The following is a 17,857-nucleotide window of genomic DNA, read 5'->3' as shown; positions in this document are numbered from 1 at the left end:
CGGGAGGCAGAGGGGAGGGAGAGCTCATTCCTCCTCCCTCTCTTTCTCAAAGCCTTTTGCTTTCCAAGCTCAAATGCTAGCTGAAATCTGACGCCTGGACTGCATATACTATGAGACGTGGGCATGCCCTTGCAGTGCACTGATTTCCTCTGCAGCTTGGAGAGCCAGAGCCTCGCTGAGGCTCCGAGCAGAGGAGCCGCTCCATCAGGCAGCGAGTGCCACATCACTGTGCTGCCTGCGTAAAGGGGTCCAGCATGGTCCTGAGGCTCCTGCTCCTCCTCGGCGGGCTGCTTAGGGCCACCGAGCCGGCGCCCCGCTGTGAAACCGGCCAGGAGACCCTAGGTAAGGCTAACCACCCCGAAAGTCCCCCTTCTTCTCTCCTTCCTTCTCCTGGAGATGAGCAGAGTAAAGGGCTCTAGCTTTGAGGCGAGGGAGGCAGGAGCTGTCACTCTCCGCTAGAGATGAGGGGATCAGATCTTGGGAAATCTGCAGATTGCCAGTGATGAAACTGGGGTTGTGCTTGGGAGGCATGGATGGGAAGGCAGGTGGTGGTGTGGCTCTGCAACAGAAAAACAAGTCTGGGATGTAAGGGAATATAATGTTTCCCCATCACCGTCTTTTAAGGCCACATGTAGACATGTCTTTCTGTCAATTTACGGAGTTCCCAGTTGGTAGGATCCCTCTCGCTGTCGTGGGGAATGCAGAGGATTTGCCCCATCTCTGGCCTTGCCTTCTAGGAATGTGGTAGTCAGATTGCAAGAAGATGAACTTTTGACCTTCTGTGTGCTTTTCTGCTTAAGAAAAAATCTCCTTACATTCAGCTTTAGGTTACTTATTTCAAGTCCAAAGTATGAGAAGATTTATTAGGATCTGACAGCTGTAGGGTGTGTTTTAGCTTGCTATAAGCAATATGGAATTTGTATGAGTTGATTGGCTGGAAAAGCAGATTTACCCATTAGAATCAAGGTTAGATAAGAACATGCTGCTAAAAGAATTGAAAAGTTTTGGTTCAGTAACCAGTTGACTAACAAAAAAATATTAACAGTATCTTTTAAAAATACATGGTATTTTTTAATCAAGAAGACTTAATTCAGATTTCACTTATGTGGGGACAATGGAAAGACAAGGTCTATTCCAGGAAAACTATTTTCAGAGGGTTCAAACTCAAAATGATTCAGAAAAATATTTATTTTATGGGAATACAGGAAGGGATAAGTTAACCTGAAACTGACCTTAATGTTACCCAAGGAAGTTCAGCTATATTTCAGTGCTTAAATATAAGCCGTAGACTGTCACTGGCATTGAACTGCTCCACAATGCAGTCCATGTGCCGTGTACTGCATATAATTTGAGAGTGCTGTTCCCACGGACATCAAAGTGAGGTCTACCACAGCCTGAAAGGATTTTATTTTTGGATAAAGCTGCACAAGGAGAAGTGTTGTAGACTATTTACAGCCAATTACAGGAAGAGAATGTGTGGTTTGCAGCATGCCTTTTCTCTGTGAGGTATGATTCTGCTCTGGTTCCAGCTGATCAAAGTTTTGCCATGGGGTATTAATCCTGGCAACCACAAATGTAGGGATCATCGAGGGGTAACTCTGCTGTGGCAGAATATTTTGTGCGTGTTGGCAACTGTGTTGTCTTTAGGTAAGGGCTTGAGGAAAGGCAGGTGATGGAAATACACCTTGCATGTTGTGGGACTGGACTGCTGAATATGGCCCTAGAGGGATGGCTAGTGGTAGGGAAAGTGAGCTGCCAGCATCACTACATGGTGTGCAACGTGAGGAAGGGGCACACTTCACACCGGAGGGATGTTGGACCAGGGAATAAAGTAGCAGCTTGGACATTGAGAGACCTGCCAGGTTTCTCAAGGATCTTCCTTTTGTAAAGGGGAGATAAGATCATATCAGGCCACATGAAAAGGGAACTGCGGTGCTCCACATGTTCACAAGTAGACCTTGCAGGGGTCTCCCCTCAACATCCAGGGCAGTAGGTTATGCCTTCAGCTGTAGCAGTGGGAGTTTCTCCCCTGTTTTGGGATCCCTTGTGCAGATCTCTGTGGATCTCGGTGGCCAGACCTGCAGTGCTCTGCAGAAGACCAGCCTGGAGCTGCTTGTGCAGGAGAGAAGGGCAGCGGGAACCAGTGCCACTGACTCTCAGCAAGACTGGAGCTGGTTTCTGCGGGCTGCCTGGCCTTCCTGGTCATATTTGCTCTGCTGTGACTGATTTTTCTTTTTAAATAAGAAACCAAAATGAAACATGGCTAACAATATCAAGGTCCTTACAAAATGCTTTGTGCTTTTCTGTTTAGTAAAATAAGGAGATGATTACTGTCAGCCAGCCCCATAATATGGCACAGGCATCACACACACTGTTAGGAGCTTTTTGAGCAGCAGCTGGGAACCACAGCACTGAGAGAGGACAGATCCCTTCTCCCCATCTGTGTCCTGTATGCTTGGGGAGCCAGTAAGCCACTGTCTCCCCCAGTGATAAGATGCTACATTGCCCCATTGCGAGGCAGCACTTCCAGACCCTGATGAGTTTTACTGGCCTCATAGCCTCTAGTTTGGGTGAGAAAAGTACAGCTTAGCATGTTTCTCCTTTGGTGGAGGGAGCTAATAGCACAGGTTCCTGTTTTATCCAAGTTGTGCATGTCTCTGCTGCTGACATGTATTCCTGTGGTGATTAGTGAAATGCAGCACTTTACCATCACTGACAACAAAAATAAAAACAAAGTAGAAGCAGGCTGAAGTCACATGCCTTGAAATAGTAAAAGCAGGTGACTTTCTTTGCAACTGGGTCCAGCTCTACCACCGAGATGCTACCAGGGGTCAGGCTAAGGCTGAAGAGTAACAGCGACAAAACCTTTCCCGATCACTCGTGTTCAGAGAGCGCTTTATTGGGGACTTCTAGGGCAGAGGTACGCCAGTGCTCAAGTGCCTGTGCGAACCCTCAGGGCTTATAGGGTGAGCTGGGAAGCAACACCCGAGCGCTTGCCGCTGCCCGGGTCCCCGCTCCCGGCGGGGCCGGGCGGCAGCGGGCGCTGGGCGCTGCAGAGCAGCCTCCGCGACCGGCTCGGGGCCGCGCCGCCGTCTGTGGTGCCACCGTGTGGGCTCCTCAGCTTGTACAGACGGCATCTGGGGAAACACCGGAGCTGGACTGAGTTTAAACGCACCTGAGCCTTTGCCAGCCCCGCTCCCCGTCTGAGCAGCGGAAAGGTGTTTCGGGTACATGGGAGAGCCCGTCAGATGTCACTGCTGAGGACCGGAGCTGTTTGATCTGAAGCTGGGGAGGTGGGAAAGCAGCCGGAGCGCTGCTCCCAGCGCTGCCCTGGATGGCACGCTTGGCACCGGTGGGCCTCCTCCTCTCCCAAGCACCTTGGTGTTTCCCATCATCCTGCCTCGCTCTGCTCCTCAGCCAGACATTGCCCCATCCTGAGGGTCTCCAAGTTTAACCACTGGAGATGGGAGGGAGTGGGGAGGTATAAGGAAGAGAGCTGGGGAGGGAAAAATCACCAGGGTGGGAGGCAGGGGACAGGTACTGTATTTCTTCTGGAGCCCAGAACAGGTTTTGTGGCCCTGGTTCCTCTCTAAGCTATGGCATTGAGTAAGACTGATTGTCTTCTGGAAAGTCAGACTGACAGAAAAAGTGTCTTCACACATAGATGCTACACCTTTCCCTTCTCCTTCTCTGCTGTTCCCATCTCCACAGTGTGCCATAGCTTTTGCTAAGTGAAAGGGAAAAGCCATTTCCCTCCATGAGCTTCACGCTGGCCCCAGCTTTGTGGGACCTGAGCATATTAGTTCACCTGCTGTTGACATTTCTAATGCCTGTTTCCTGGTTGAAACCCATGTGTGTGTGCACACAGAGGCAGACCCTCTCCAGCTGCTACTGCTCTCATGCACGTGACTGCACTGGGTGACCTGGCAGTGGGCTGGGGTCTGCTCCTCTGCCCCAGGGCCAGTGGTGCCAGCTGGGTCCTTCATCCTGCTGTGGCTGGCACGGGCAGGTGCAGGCATGGAGCGTGGCCACAGTGCTGTGCCGCCATGTGTGGGAAAGCCTAAGCTGTAGGAATCTCGCCTGCTGCACCCGAGATGGATATGTCCAAGTCTTGTCAAAACAAAAAAATGCAGAACTAGCGTCTACATCATGCATGCTCACAAGATGAGAAATTCCAGCTCTCGTAAACCCGGTTGTCATCACCGAGTCATGTGAGCTGCTCTGGATTCCCGCCACTGACTCTAGTATTTCTACACAATTATTATTTTAGCAACTCTGATCTTCACCTACATCTAACATGGGAAATGGGATCAGAAACAGCCACTTATGTGGGGAAAGTAAGTTTATATTGAAAATATAATACACAGGTATATCCTTTTACTGCTGAAATAGTTTATGCATGATTTTAATCTGAAGGCAAAGTTTTCTTCAGAATACTTGTTCAGACGTTTTTAAAGCGTGGATGTGTAAATACATAGAAGTCAAAACTTGAACAAAAACCCCACTGCCCTAAGGCACAGCTAGGTGTTTAGCAAGACTTAGTAAGAGTAATAGTTGATTCCCTTTAACATTTCTAGACATTGCCTAACATTTCTAGACATTGCCTTTCCCTTCACAAAGCCAATTAGTGGTTGTTTGGGGGTGCTGTCTGGCTGATACCTACCGTGCTCCCCTTTGGGCTCCTCAGGCCGTGTGATAGCTATCCCCTCCTCAAGCCTGGACTAAATGTTGGATAAATGTCACAGGTGCCATTGTTTGAGTGGGGGCTGAGCAGGGAGGTACCATGCAGAAGTCGTAGAATCATAGAATAGTTTGGGTTGGAAGGGACCTCTAAAGGTCATCTAGTCCAACCCCCCTGCCATGGGCAGGGACATCTTCAACTAGATCACGTTGCTCCCAGCCCCGTCCAACCTGACCTGGAATGTTTCCAGGGAGGGGGCATCCACCACCTCCCTGGGCAACCTGTGCCAGTGCTTCACCACCCTCAGCGTAAAAAATTTCTTCCTTCTATCTAGTCTCAATCTACCCCCCTTTAGTTTCAGGCCATTCCCCCTTGTCCTGTCGCAACAGGCCCTGCTAAAAAGTTTGTCCCCATCTTTTTTATAAGCCCCCTTTAAGTACTGATAGGCTGCAATCAGGTCTCCCCAAAGCCTTCTCTTCTCCAGGCTGAACAACCCAAACTCTCTCAGCCTTTCTTCATAGGAGAGGTGTTCCATCCCCCTGATTGGTTTCGTGGCCCTCTTCTGGACCCACTCCAACAGGTCCGTGTCTTCCTTATGCTGAGGGCTCCAGAGCTGGACACAGTACTCCAGGTGGGGTCTCACCAGAGCAGAGTAGAGGGGCAGAATGACCTCCCTCGACCTGCTGGCCACGCTTCTTTTGATGCAGCCCAGGATATGATTGGCCTTCTGGGCTGTGAGCGCACATTGCTGGCTCATGTCCAGCTTTTCATCCACCAGTCCCCCCAAGTCCTTCTCGGCAGGGCTGCTCTCAATCCCTTCATCCCCCAGCCTGTATTGATACCGGGGGTTGCCCTGACCCAGGTGCAGGACCTTGCACTTGGCCTTGTTAAACCTCATGAAGTTCACACAGGCCCCCTTGTCGAGCTTGCCCAGGTCCCTCTGGATGGCATCCTGTCCCTCTGGTGTGTTGACTGCACCACTCAGCTTGGTGTCACCTGCAAACTTGCTGAGGGTGCACTCGATCCCACTGTCTAGGTCATTGATGAAGATATTAAACAGTACGGGTCCCAGTACGGACCCCTGTGGGACGCCACTCATCACCAGTCTCTGTCTGGACATTGAGCCGTTGACCACTACCCTCTGGATGCGACCATCTCACCAATTCCTCACCCACCGGACAGTCCACCCATCAAATCCATAGCTCCCCAGTTTAGAGAGAAGGATGTTGTGGGGGACTGTGTCAAAGGCTTTACAGGGGTCCAGAGAGACGACATCTGTAGCCCTTCCTGTGTCCACTGATGTAGTCACTCCATCATAGAAGGCCACTAGGTTAGTCAGGCAGGACTTGCCCTTGGTGAAGCCATGCTGGCTGTCTCGAATCACCTCCCTGTCCTCCATGTGCCTTAGCATGGCTTCCAGGAGGATCTGTTCCATGATCTTCCCAGGCACAGAGGTGAGACTGACTGGCCTGTAGTTCCCCGGCTCTTCCTTTTTTCCCTTTTTAAAAATGGGGGTTGTGTTTCCCCTTTTCCAGTCAGTGGGAACTTCACCAGACTGCCACAACTTCTCAAATACGATGGATAGTGGCTTAGCAACTTCACCCGCCAGTTCCTTCAGGACCTGCGGATGGATCTCATCGGGTCCCATGGACTTGTGCACCTTCAGGTGCCTTAGATGGTCTTGAACCTGATGTTCTCCTGCAGTGGGCAGCTCTTCGTTCTCCCAGTCCCCACCTTTGCCTTCTGCGCCTTGAGCGGTGAGGCTCGAGCACTTGCCGGTGAAGACCGAGGCAAAAAAGTCATTGAGTACCTCCGCCTTCTCCATGTCCCAGGTAGCCAGGTCTCCCGTTTCATTCCGGAGAGGGCCCACATTTTCCCTTGTCTTCCTTTTATCCCCGACGTAGCTATAGAATCTTTTCTTGTTGCCCTTGACATCCCTGGCCAGATTTAATTCTCTCAGGGCTTTAGCTTTCCTAACCTGATCCCTGGCTGCTCGGACAATTGCTCTGTATTCCTCCCAGGCTACCTGTCCTTGCTTCCACCCTTTGTAGGCTTCCTTCTTGTGTTTGAGTTTGTCCAGGAGCTCCTTGTTCATCCATGCAGGCCTCCTGGCGTTCTTGCCTGACTTCCTCTTTGTTGGGATGCATCGCTCCTGAGCTTGGAGGAGGTGATCCTTGAATATTACCCAGCTTTCCTGGGCCCCTCTTCCCTCCAGGGCTTTGTCCCATGGCACTCTACCAAGCAGATCCCTGAAGACGCCAAAGTCTGCACTCCTGAAGTCTAGGCTAGTGAGCTTGCTGTGCGCCCTCCTCGGTGCCCTCAGGATCTTGAACTCCACCATTTCATGGTCACTGCAGCCCAGGCTGCCCTTGAGCTTCACATTCCCCACCAGCCCCTCCTTGTTGGTGAGAACAAGGTCCAGCGTAGCACCTGTTCTGGTTGGGTCCTCTACCACTTGGAGAAGGAAGTTATCATCGACGCATTCCAGGAACCTCTCAGATTGCTTATGTGCTGCTGTGTTGTCCCTCCAACAGATGTCAGGGTAGTTGAAGTCCCCCATGAGGACCAGGGCTTGTGAGCATAAGGCTGCTCTGACCTGTCTATAGAGGGCCTCATCCGCTCAGTCTTCCTGGTCAGGTGGCCTGTAGCAGATCTCCACTGTAATATGGGGACAGACAGGCAGACAGAATACTCTTCCTCAGTGCTTTTAGGCTCCTGCAGCCCTGTTTGAGTTGCATCTGGACAATTAGAAACAAATGAGAATTGTTGGCCACCACTGAGGTTGGCTTTGAGCTGTTGCCAAGTGGCAGGTCTTGGAGTGCATTTGCACAGATTGACCTGTGGTCTGCAGGTTGTGTGAACTCCCATCACCCATGTGAAAGCTTCAGCAACTTATCCCAGGCCCCAGACCAGTCCTGTGAGAGAAACAGTCCTGTTTGTTTGCATTGTCATTGCTGTGGAAACACCTTCAGTAATTCAATAAAAACGGGTGTTTAACTGAATGCCAGGCAGCAGGTGGGTTAGAAAGAAGGGTGATTAACAACGAATCCTGGCTTGCGTCTTCCTGCTGTGTTCTTGCTCTGCAAAGTGAAGGCAGATTAGGCATTAATCTCTTTCAGGTGCTTTCAGGCTTCTTCATGTGAGGGAGCAGGGCTGAAACAGGGCTTGTCTCACTGCCTGCATGTAGGGCTCCTGCATATTGCTTCTGCCCATTTGCAAACACATCACTGCCCTGGGGCAGTTACGGCAATTGCTGGAGTGGAAGATTAGTAACAGGAATTAAGTCCTCTACTCACAAAAGCTTTGATGTATCCGGAAAAAGGAGTTCACCACGTGGGCTGCTTTTTGCAATCACTCTTCTCGCCTCCAGTTTTCCTGGAATTCCTTCTCTCTGGCTGGGGATCTTCTCCACTTCTGCCCCTGCATGTATGCCTTTGATATGTAGCTGCCTTCTCTCCTGGGCTTTCTGCTCAACAATTTTCTCCCCAGCCAAGCTACTCAACTGCCTCATTCTTCTGCCACTAGTCCCCTTACTTCTCCACTCCTCCTGCACACTCCTCCTGGCAATTCTGATCCATTATAGTATTCTATAATGGATCTTGTCCTTCTCTTGTCCTCGTGCTGTAGCCAGGAGCTGGCTCCGGAGGCAGGCTGTGCTTTGCCATTTGCAGGTGTTGTTGCAATGTTTTGCAAAATGGTACAGCCCAGCAGTGTTTTCATATTACCACTGATACCGAGTTTTGTCTCTTTAGTGTTACAAGGCAGATTAGCATTGCAAAGACTGACTCAATGAACCATGTAGAACCGCAAGGAGAGTAATGCTAATATGATCAGAAACTGAAATGCTTTGTCTGGAAAAGCAGAGGTTTTTACTGTAGACAGACTAAAATGAATACATATGTCTTCCAGTTTAAAACAATATTGTAAGAAACCCAGAAAGCTGGTAGGGGGTGTGCTGGTCTGTAGAAGATAAATTATCTAATCTTGTTTGATCTGTCAGTCATAACAATGCAATTGTGTAAGCCTCACTGAATGATTTAGATATTTTGAATTTAAGACTGGCCCTTGGGCTTATTCCATGTCCTCAAGTGCACAAGTCTCCTGTTGGCTTTGCTCTCAAAAAGGCAACCAGCCAAGCCATGGCACTGGAAGAAGCTGTTGAGCTCTATTGTCTGGGTTAGGGTTAATCACAGCAGCTTGCTTCTTTCAGTGCTGAATCATCAAGGGGAAAAAATGTAAGCTTGGCAGTAAAATATGTATGTGCTGCATTGTAGATTTTCAAGCTTGCCTTTGCAAATTAAAACCAGAAGCGTGTATTATAGAGAGGGCTCAGAAAGCTTGAAATGGCTTTTCTCCTGTTCAATAAGTTATTTTATCCATAATCTTAAATAGAAGCTGTGCTACTGAAAGGACTTTTGTAGCTCTGGTGGAATAGCTAGAGTACAAAAATAAACATAAAAAATTGAAAAGGCTGTTCTGGGTCGGGAAGAAAAAGGTCTCTCTGTACCAACCTGCCCGCTGATGGGACTATGAGAGGAGGCGAGGGAAGCGTCTGCTCAAAAAATGGAAGAGGTTTAGTCTCTTTCAAGCACAAAAGAAGCAGCGACTGAAGCCTGCCAAGTTAATCTGAAGACCTGAGAAACTCTGTATGTCATTGCCTGTCATTCCTCTTATGAAAAAGAGAAAGGGAGTGGCTGAACTCTTCTAACTGGCATTGCCGGAGCTTCAACAAAACGAGCTATAATGGGTGGGGACACAGATTTGTTGGTCATTTCTGTGTGCAGAGACCCAGACCCCGCGGGTGCAGGGCTGCAGGGGCAGAGCGTGCAGCTGCAGCTCAGGAGCTGGCCTTGGAGAGTTTCCTGCTGCCTGCTCTCCAGGCAGGCAGGCTCTGAACTGCTCTCCAGTTACGTGCATTAACACTTATTTATATAAGTACACGCACTGGAGAATTATCTTTGGCCCTTGCAGAGCCGCACCCTCCAAAACATATGCAAGCATTGGCATTAGGAAACATAGGAAAAGTCCAAACACCACATCAGAACACTTGCACATTTAAGACTTGCTATAAAGCAAGGTCTGGTATAAACCAGACCTTTTCTCTCTTGCTTTTATATATATTAACTCCTGATAACCTGGAAGCTCAAGCCGCTTCACTCCTGGGTGTTTACACGACAGAGCTGTGGCTGATGTATGGCTCACATGGCAGCTTGCAGGGGACTGTGGTGGGGAGAGGTGCTGCAGTTTGGGTAGAGCTGGCCTCTGAGACGGCAGAAGAAGCTGCATAGATGTCTCTGGCAGAGAGAGACAGGGACAAAACAGCATGGTGTGCTGCGAAAATACGAGGCTTAGGTTTAGGACCCAGGAGGAGGGAGTCAGTTTTGCTGCTAGTCAATGAGTGAGTCTTGGTAGCTTTGAGTTTGTGAGGGACATTCTGGGCCAAAAGTAGTGGAAAAGCTTTACCCTGTGTTGAAGAATCACCCCTGCTTATCACATACTGAGATGAACAACTTCAGTTGCCATGGGAAATGTTTATACGGATTTGGGTTCCTCATCTAAAAATAAATCTATCCTCTTCAGTCAGCATCTTTGTTAATGAGTAATAGCTGTGTTGCTTAATAGATTGCCTCTCCCTGTAAGTATGGTAAAAATAACAAAGTGTAGAAGCCAGGTAGCAGGCAGTCTGAAACCAGAGCTGTCTTTAGCTCTCCTGTGCTAACACCTACTCCTGCTCACAAAACGATCCAGTCCTCTTATGAACCCAGCTACAGCATATGACTTAGCGAAATTTTGCATGTCTCTTCCATCAGCTATCCTTTGCTTCCCGACACAGCTCTTTCTGGCCAGCTGGGCAGAAAGAGACATCTGCTAAACACAGCAAGACTGCTGCTGCTCAGAGAGCCAGAGCAGGGGGAAGCAGCAGCACCATGCCCAGACCCCGCCTGCTGCATTTTCCCTTTGGTTTCCTCTGCTTGTTCCAGCATGTTGCCAGAATACCTTTTTGCTCCAGCTGAATAAGCAGAATACTGAGACACTGTTGAGAACAGGTTTGTGCCACGTATCAAACTGACTGATGGCTATAGCACTCCTGCACAGTAATAGTGGTCTGGGAGATCGTGTGTGCCTCAGTTTCGTTATTTGATCAGTGCATGTCGAGGAGACAAACAAAAAGGACATTTGTAGCTTGGTCACAGAGCCAGTAGGGGGAAATGCCTTTTACCTTTGAGGAAACGTGAGCAGTTGTAGAAAGACCCTCATACTCCCCAGATGAACCCATGAAGAACTGCACTCAGCACACACGACCCTCTAGTCTAAAATAATAGCTACAATATAGTAATTTTCTGCTGAGGAGAAAAAAAAAAAGTGTCCAATATTTCTTAGCCACCCTTTGAAGTAATGAAGGGGATTCATTGCTAACGACCCTTGTGATAACCAGAGACACTGTCACTCTGCTTGTTGGGACATGGCTGAACTCAAGCCAGTCCCATCCACACCAAGTTTTCCCCTCTGTATGGAACATTTGGCTGGCTCCAGACTTGTGTGCAAGGCCTCACAAGTTGTTGTGGGTGTGATGGAGTTAGGATATAAGACTATCCAGATTCAGGGAGGATAGTGTCATCCAGTTTTATCAGCAGGATTTATTGCTGGAGCTCTTACTAACAAGAGATCACTCCTTTCTCTTTCCCAGCTAGCACTGTACACAATGCTAATTCCTTGGTTATCCCCAGATGTACAACTACATGCAGTATCTGGCTGATCTGAAGCTTTTTTAGAAATGCCTTGACCTTAATAACTAACTCACTGAGGGGATTGTGCCTAACTAAGGGAAACACTGAAATCCTCTAACGGAAGGCACTGTTGATGAACCAGGTATTGTTTACGGCTATTAGCATAAAGTACCAAGCCAGGAAAGGAGTTTGTATGGATATAATTTTTTCCAGCTTGCTGCTTACCAGAACTTACTGGTGTTGGAGATGGGCTGTTTCTGCTAGTTCTGATCCCTCATTTATTTTATGAGGTAATGTGGATCAATGACAATTCATAATATGGAACCAGACTCATTTCCAATTAAACGTCTCCCTCCAAGATAAAATTCCAGGGTTAATTTTGTTCTCATTATAATGATTTTATTTTGGCTAAAGAATGATCAACTCATTAGCAACGCATATGCAGATGATTACATTTAAACAAATATGCCGGGAGTAGAAGTTTAAACTTTCCTTAGTAGGAAAAAAAGAAAACATAATGAATTTGGTCTTACGAGGACAAATGCTCAATTCACTGAGCAAGAAGCTAGATGCCCGTCCCCCCAGTGAGAGTTAGAAGAAATAGCAACGCAGCTATATCCCCAATACATCACAAGGAAAGCAGACCTGTTGGTGTTTAAAAAGCTTGCATGTAGTGGCTTAGCTCCTATGAGGCACTGGTGAAAACAGCTCCAATACCTTGGTAGCGATATTTTTCTTTAGTTGCCAGTATTGGAGAAGGGCAATGTAGATTCATTGGCTACAGGAGCAAAAGAGGCCTCTCCTGGGTTGTCAAACCACGTTCCTTCAAAATCAAGAGAGCTTCGTTTATTTGACCTAGTAAATAGAAAGCTTATGGGATCTGATTGCTTTCTGCAAACACACGATGAAGGCATGCACCAGGGAGCGCAGAGAGCTATTTAAGCTAAAGGACAATGCTGGCACAACAACGCATGGATATAAACTGGCCACGAATACTTTTAGGCAGGAAATTAAAAGGCAATTTCTAGCCATTAGAGGAGTGAGCTTTTGGAAAAGCTTTCCCGTGAGAGTAGTTGGGGAGGGAAATAATTAGTTTTAAGATGTTATTAAAAGGATTATAAAATACAGTTGCTAGAGATAGGATGAAGTAAGATGGGGAAGAAATACGTCCCCTCATATCCACCAAAGGCTTAATTGCTTTACAAGAAGGTATGCACAGCATTATGTGGGACCAATAGATTTGTTAAGGGAAGATCCATAAGGCCTCTTGGTATGTACAGAAGGACTCACATGGACTTTTAGACTAAACCAGATTACCAAAGACCTACATTTTCCTTAGTGAAATTTCCTAGGCACCTAACTTAGAGTTTTTAAGCATGCCTAGAAATATTGTCAAGTTGTCAGGGCTGGGCAGCTCAACGTCTTTTTCAAACATAGATCTGATTTCTTGCACAACCACACTTCAGATATATTATAAAGTCCTCCCTTTTTAAAGTGGATCAAAGACTGGCTGGTCAGTGTGCTTGTCTGGCAATGCCCTGCACCTGATCCCTGCAGTCTGTCCTGTCTTCTTATTAAACTCCATTTCCAACTCTGCCTGGGTGAGGGTCTCTCTTTTTTTGTGTGTGGATGGAGGTGCATGGGGCTCCACATGCCAGCGACTGGTGTGAGACCACGGGTCAGAGGGGCTTGTGTGTCTGGGGTGCAGCAGCTGGAGGGACCAGAGTACGTGTGCCTTGAGTGTGTATGTCAGTGTGTGCAATTGCTAGCAAACACCAAGCTGGACTAGCAGTGGACAGGACAGAAGATTTGGGAGCTGGGTATTTAAGTGGCTGTGATCCTGGGCTGGATACTGAAGAGACCGGAGGGTCTCAGAGTTGGCTACTGGAGGAACCAGGACATCCAAGCCAGCTACTGGGAAGACCATGGCGTCTGGGACTTGGCTACCAGTGAGACCCTAGGTCTGGGCCAGCTACCAGAGAGACCAGCATGTGTGTCAGCGCATGAGGCAACTGGGAGATCAGTGGATCCCGGGGCCAGCTACTGGCTAAACTGAGCCTAGCTACTGGGGTTCCAGTGTGTCTAAGATGAGCTACTGGAGGGATCCTCCTGTACTTCTTTTCCATCAATGGTCTTTCATCCTGATCAGCCAGAAAGGGGAACAGGATGATGCGTTTGGTGCTGGTTGTGTTTGCCTGTACTGTGTTTTCTCTTTGTGCATATATGTAAATGTGCCTGTTGGGAATACGTGCTTGTCCCTGGTATGGCTGGACCTCAGGACACAGAGCTGCAGCAGCCTCTGTGGGGCTACCAGATTGGACAATTCCTAACATGAAGGAGCTACCACGGATACCTGCCCCATAATGCTTTTTTTTCCTCTTTATTTGCAGGTCAATGCCAAACTGTACAGAAAGGTATGATGTAACTTTGCTTGCTGTCCTTGGAGAATCTCAAAACCTTAAGTATTTCTTCATTATTTCCTGACAAGTTTTCCAATGTTGGTGCTATAGTAGGTCTTGTTCCTAGAGAGATGATCTCTTTCACACAAGGTAGGATTTTGCTGCTGTGACAATGGTATTCGTTACCAGCCAGAGACATTAGCAAGAGAAGGAGGCTCAAACGTAGGCCCATTACTGTAATAATCAGTAATTTTATGAAGAGACATCTCTCTATTACTCCCTTTTCACCTCTGAGTGGGTTGAAGGTATTACTGACATTTATCCTTCCTAAGACCTTTTGACCTGATTTCTTAAAATGTATTAGGTTTATGAAAATATATGTGTAAGCACATTTATGGGCCTGCTTGCCTCTGAGTCAAGTCCCAGAATAACTTTTGATCTCTTTGGGCAATTTCAATCAAACTTCACAGAGGGGCTGCAGTTTCAGAGATATTAAAGTCTTACAAATTTTGCAGGGCCAAGCAAAGAAGAGAGATATCTTACTGATACCTTCTCCACTAAGGAAAAAAATATATATGATCTCACACCTCGTCAGTGAATCCATACTAAAAGGCAAGGACAGGGGAGAAAGTGATACCACAAATACACTTTATTCAGGAACCTGAGTTTTTCCCATGTTAGACACCAGCAAATTCACACCTCAACAGGGGATTTTTCTCTCTTATGGATTCTCTGGTGTTTAATAAGCTCAAACTGTATTCTTAATTTAAATCAGATAAGATTTAATTGAGTATGAGACAACCTTTCCTTTGGAAACCAGGCTTTATTAATTTTGGTGGTTTCCAAGCTATTTGTTAAATGAACTCCCATGTGGGCCTGGTACTCCAGTGTTTTCTGGCCAGGGATTTGTCCTTTCATTGCTGTTCAGGTATTGAATTAACAAAATAAATCTTATTTTAGGAACAGTGCTTATAAATCAGATAACCCCTGGTGCCCCATCAAATTGTCAGATACCATTTGAATTCTGAATGACATCTACTTGCATCAAACTGTTCGCAATCAATCTCCAGACCAAGCATACTTTCCATCATCTTTCTATAAGTGGTTTTAGACATCAAATTCATTTGAGAGTATTGCAAACTGCCTCCAGTCTATCTGTGAACAAAAAAAATAAGTTCATTGAGCGTGTTTTTGAACTATCCAGAGTGTCAGCAAAGCAAGTTATTTTTCATATGTTCATCTCCTTTTCACAGCAAAATGCGTGGACATTGCCTTAAGTTCTTGTACTGATGTTGCCTATACTCAAACAATGTATCCTAATTTTCTGGATCAGAAGTCTCGAGAAGTGATTGAGTACAGCTCCGAGTACATCCTCATCAGCGTGCTGCACAACTTGCTCCAGGGAGAATGCAATCCGGACCTGAGGCTCCTGGGCTGCTCGGTGCTGGCCCCGCAGTGCGAAAAGGACAAAGTTATAAAGCCCTGCAGGCATGTCTGTGAAAACCTGAAAAAAAATTGCCTCCCTGCCTTTGATGCAATAGACATGGCTTGGCCTTACTTCTTAGACTGTGACCGCTTTTTCGCTGGGGAAGAAGAGGGATGTTTTGACCCGCTGGCAAAGCTGCGAGGTAAGGAAGGAAGCTCTGCTGACACATCTTACTCGTCTAGATGGGAAGGGTCTCATCTCACTCAGCTTGACATGTCTATGGCACAAAACCTCTCCTCTTGTCATCTCAGCTTGTCATTTTTATAGACACCTGTAAGGTGTGATTAATTTTGTTCCACCTATTTTAAACACTTAATTAAACTGTGCTCAAGAAGCATCTATTTCTCTCCCTCATACACAAAGAGCATCAAGACAGGCAGCTCAGAGCTAGATGTTTGGACTGCCAGTGTGCACTTAGATAAGCCCTGCCCTGTGTGATAGCTGTCTGTATATTTGAAATATTTTATTTAAAAACTGAAACTTTAATGCACTCATAAATTCATGACTACTTGACAAGCTTAACAGCTCATTAAAATAATCTCATTAATGATTGTCACAGATTTTTGTTTGGTTGAAGAAGATCCAGATAGCTGAAGACAGCTGAATCTCATAAAAAATGAATTTGATCCACCAGATTCAAAGGGAAAAATCTGTACATTTTGTGACTACAATGTGCTAAGCATGCCAAAGGCCAAATTATAACTAGAGGTTGCACAAAATATTTGTCAGTTTGCATATGCATTTGTATGATTTTGCAAACAAAATATGCCACAATAAACAGTATAGGATGTACTACATAGATTTAAGGTTTTAATTGTGGCTGTATTTTCTATTATTCTACTACTGAAAAAGGTATTTTGCAGAAAAGTGCAGGCATTCATACAATCCTCTGAGTACCATGGTTTTAAACACCGTGTTACAATTTTTCTTTGCAGGAGAAGTAGAAGTTGAGGAAGATTTGCCTTCAGACTTGCCAGCAACTTTTATTCAGTTCAAACACCATTCATATTCCCAAATGGTGAGCACGTTGAAGAAGACTGCTTCTAAGTGCTCCCATATTGCAACAACTTACAGCATAGGTCGCAGTTTTGAAGGGAAGGATCTTTTTGTGATTGAGTTTTCAACCAAGCCTGGACACCATGAACTGCGTGAGTTATATCAGTGCTGATCAGGTTGCTTGAGGGAACTCCAGATTATGTGAGTGAAAACAGGTCCTTTTAATGGGATATCACTTAAACTGCAAAAAACATTGATTCAAAAACATTTCTCCTCCTTTGTGTTCCTGAATTACAGCAATAGCTGATGATTCACTGTAGCAGTTACAGTCCGGCTGCAATTTCCTAACTTTATGACCTCAGTTTATGACCATGGTTGACTTTCCTTGTTCCTAGAGGTATGACCATGTACTTGGTTGCAGTGATATGGCTATTACTTATTTGTGCCCAGCATACAAAGAAGTTTGGATAGTTTTCTGTTACTGACCTGCCCTCTCCATCATCTACCACTTCCTCAGTCTCCTTTTATTTATCACTGCACTGTCAAACCCTACGCACTTCCTACAAGTAATGCCTGTGCCTAGTCTAAACATAGTCCTTCACATCCTAAAATATGTACAACTTGTGAGAAGGCCTCAGATACAGTAGGACATTCACATAAAAAAAGGGCAATGCAGCACAGAAAACAATCCTCCTGAACAGAGATTCAGGTCAGTGCCGTACCTGTCAGTGTAACAGGTGAATGATACCAGGAATTTATGTTATCAAAGTGCCTGAACACCTTTGGAATATCTGTCCTCACACTTTTATGCAAAGGGGAACAGTGCTGTTCTCTGTTTTGCAGATTCATCACTGCGACAGTAAGGGCCAGATTTTTAAATGTTCTAAATTGTTCAAAATGCAGATCATTTTCTTGGGGAGTATTAGGTATTGTTTTCCAGTTACCAGCTCCCAGCTCAAATATAGTACCTGACTAAATCTGGTGGACTGCTGTGGCCATTGCTGCATACCAAGAAGCTCATGTTGCTTCTCATCAGACTAGCGCCAGCATCAAAGCAGTCTCAGCAGTGTAGCAGAACTGAACTACATCTGACTTAATACTTTATTGAGATTATCATCTCAGGTCAAGCTACTGTGTCCTCTATGTGCTATGCTGCAGGGGAGGCAGAGAAGACAGCGAAGACTGGTGTTAGCTTTGTTTACTCTCGTCCACGCTGCCTTGCATGGCGTAGAGGTATTTTGACATGCCTTTAAACTTGATCAAGATCCCAGTAGACATCTTTAACAGAGCAAAGATCTACATTACTATTTCCTGGCCTATAATCCTTCCACTCTTGTGTAAAGAAAAGAAGTTGCAGGTGTCTTTTTAAGCTGATATTCCATTTGCCAGGAAAACACAAAGCCTATGAATCAGGCTTTTAAATTTAAACTGTGCTATGGCATGATAAAACATGGTAGTTTAACAGGTTACCTAGCATTTCCTTCTAAATTTGTTGCTTCATGCTGCTCAGGACAGCATAAAAGAGGGTGGAAATAGCTCTAGAGCTGGAGATTTTGCCAGCCTGAGC

General features: G+C 46.4%; 1 protein-coding gene across 1 annotated transcript in view; it reads left to right on the top strand.

Moving 5' to 3' along the window:
- The first annotated feature begins 254 nt into the window (after positions 1-254).
- CPZ (carboxypeptidase Z) overlaps positions 255-17,857 on the top strand; it is a 37,447-nt gene continuing 19,844 nt past the window's right edge. Inside the window, exons 1-4 of the mRNA XM_076337573.1 lie at positions 255-342; positions 13,800-13,823; positions 15,062-15,436; positions 16,230-16,442. Of these exons, the coding sequence (XP_076193688.1) occupies positions 255-342; positions 13,800-13,823; positions 15,062-15,436; positions 16,230-16,442 (700 nt within the window). The remainder of the gene's footprint in view (positions 343-13,799; positions 13,824-15,061; positions 15,437-16,229; positions 16,443-17,857) is intronic.

The sequence above is a fragment of the Aptenodytes patagonicus genome, chromosome 4, assembly GCF_965638725.1.
Source record: "Aptenodytes patagonicus chromosome 4, bAptPat1.pri.cur, whole genome shotgun sequence".
Lineage (NCBI taxonomy): Eukaryota > Metazoa > Chordata > Aves > Sphenisciformes > Spheniscidae > Aptenodytes > Aptenodytes patagonicus.
The sequence above is the reverse complement of the archived record's forward strand: the minus strand, read 5'-3'. Positions and strand labels throughout refer to the sequence as shown.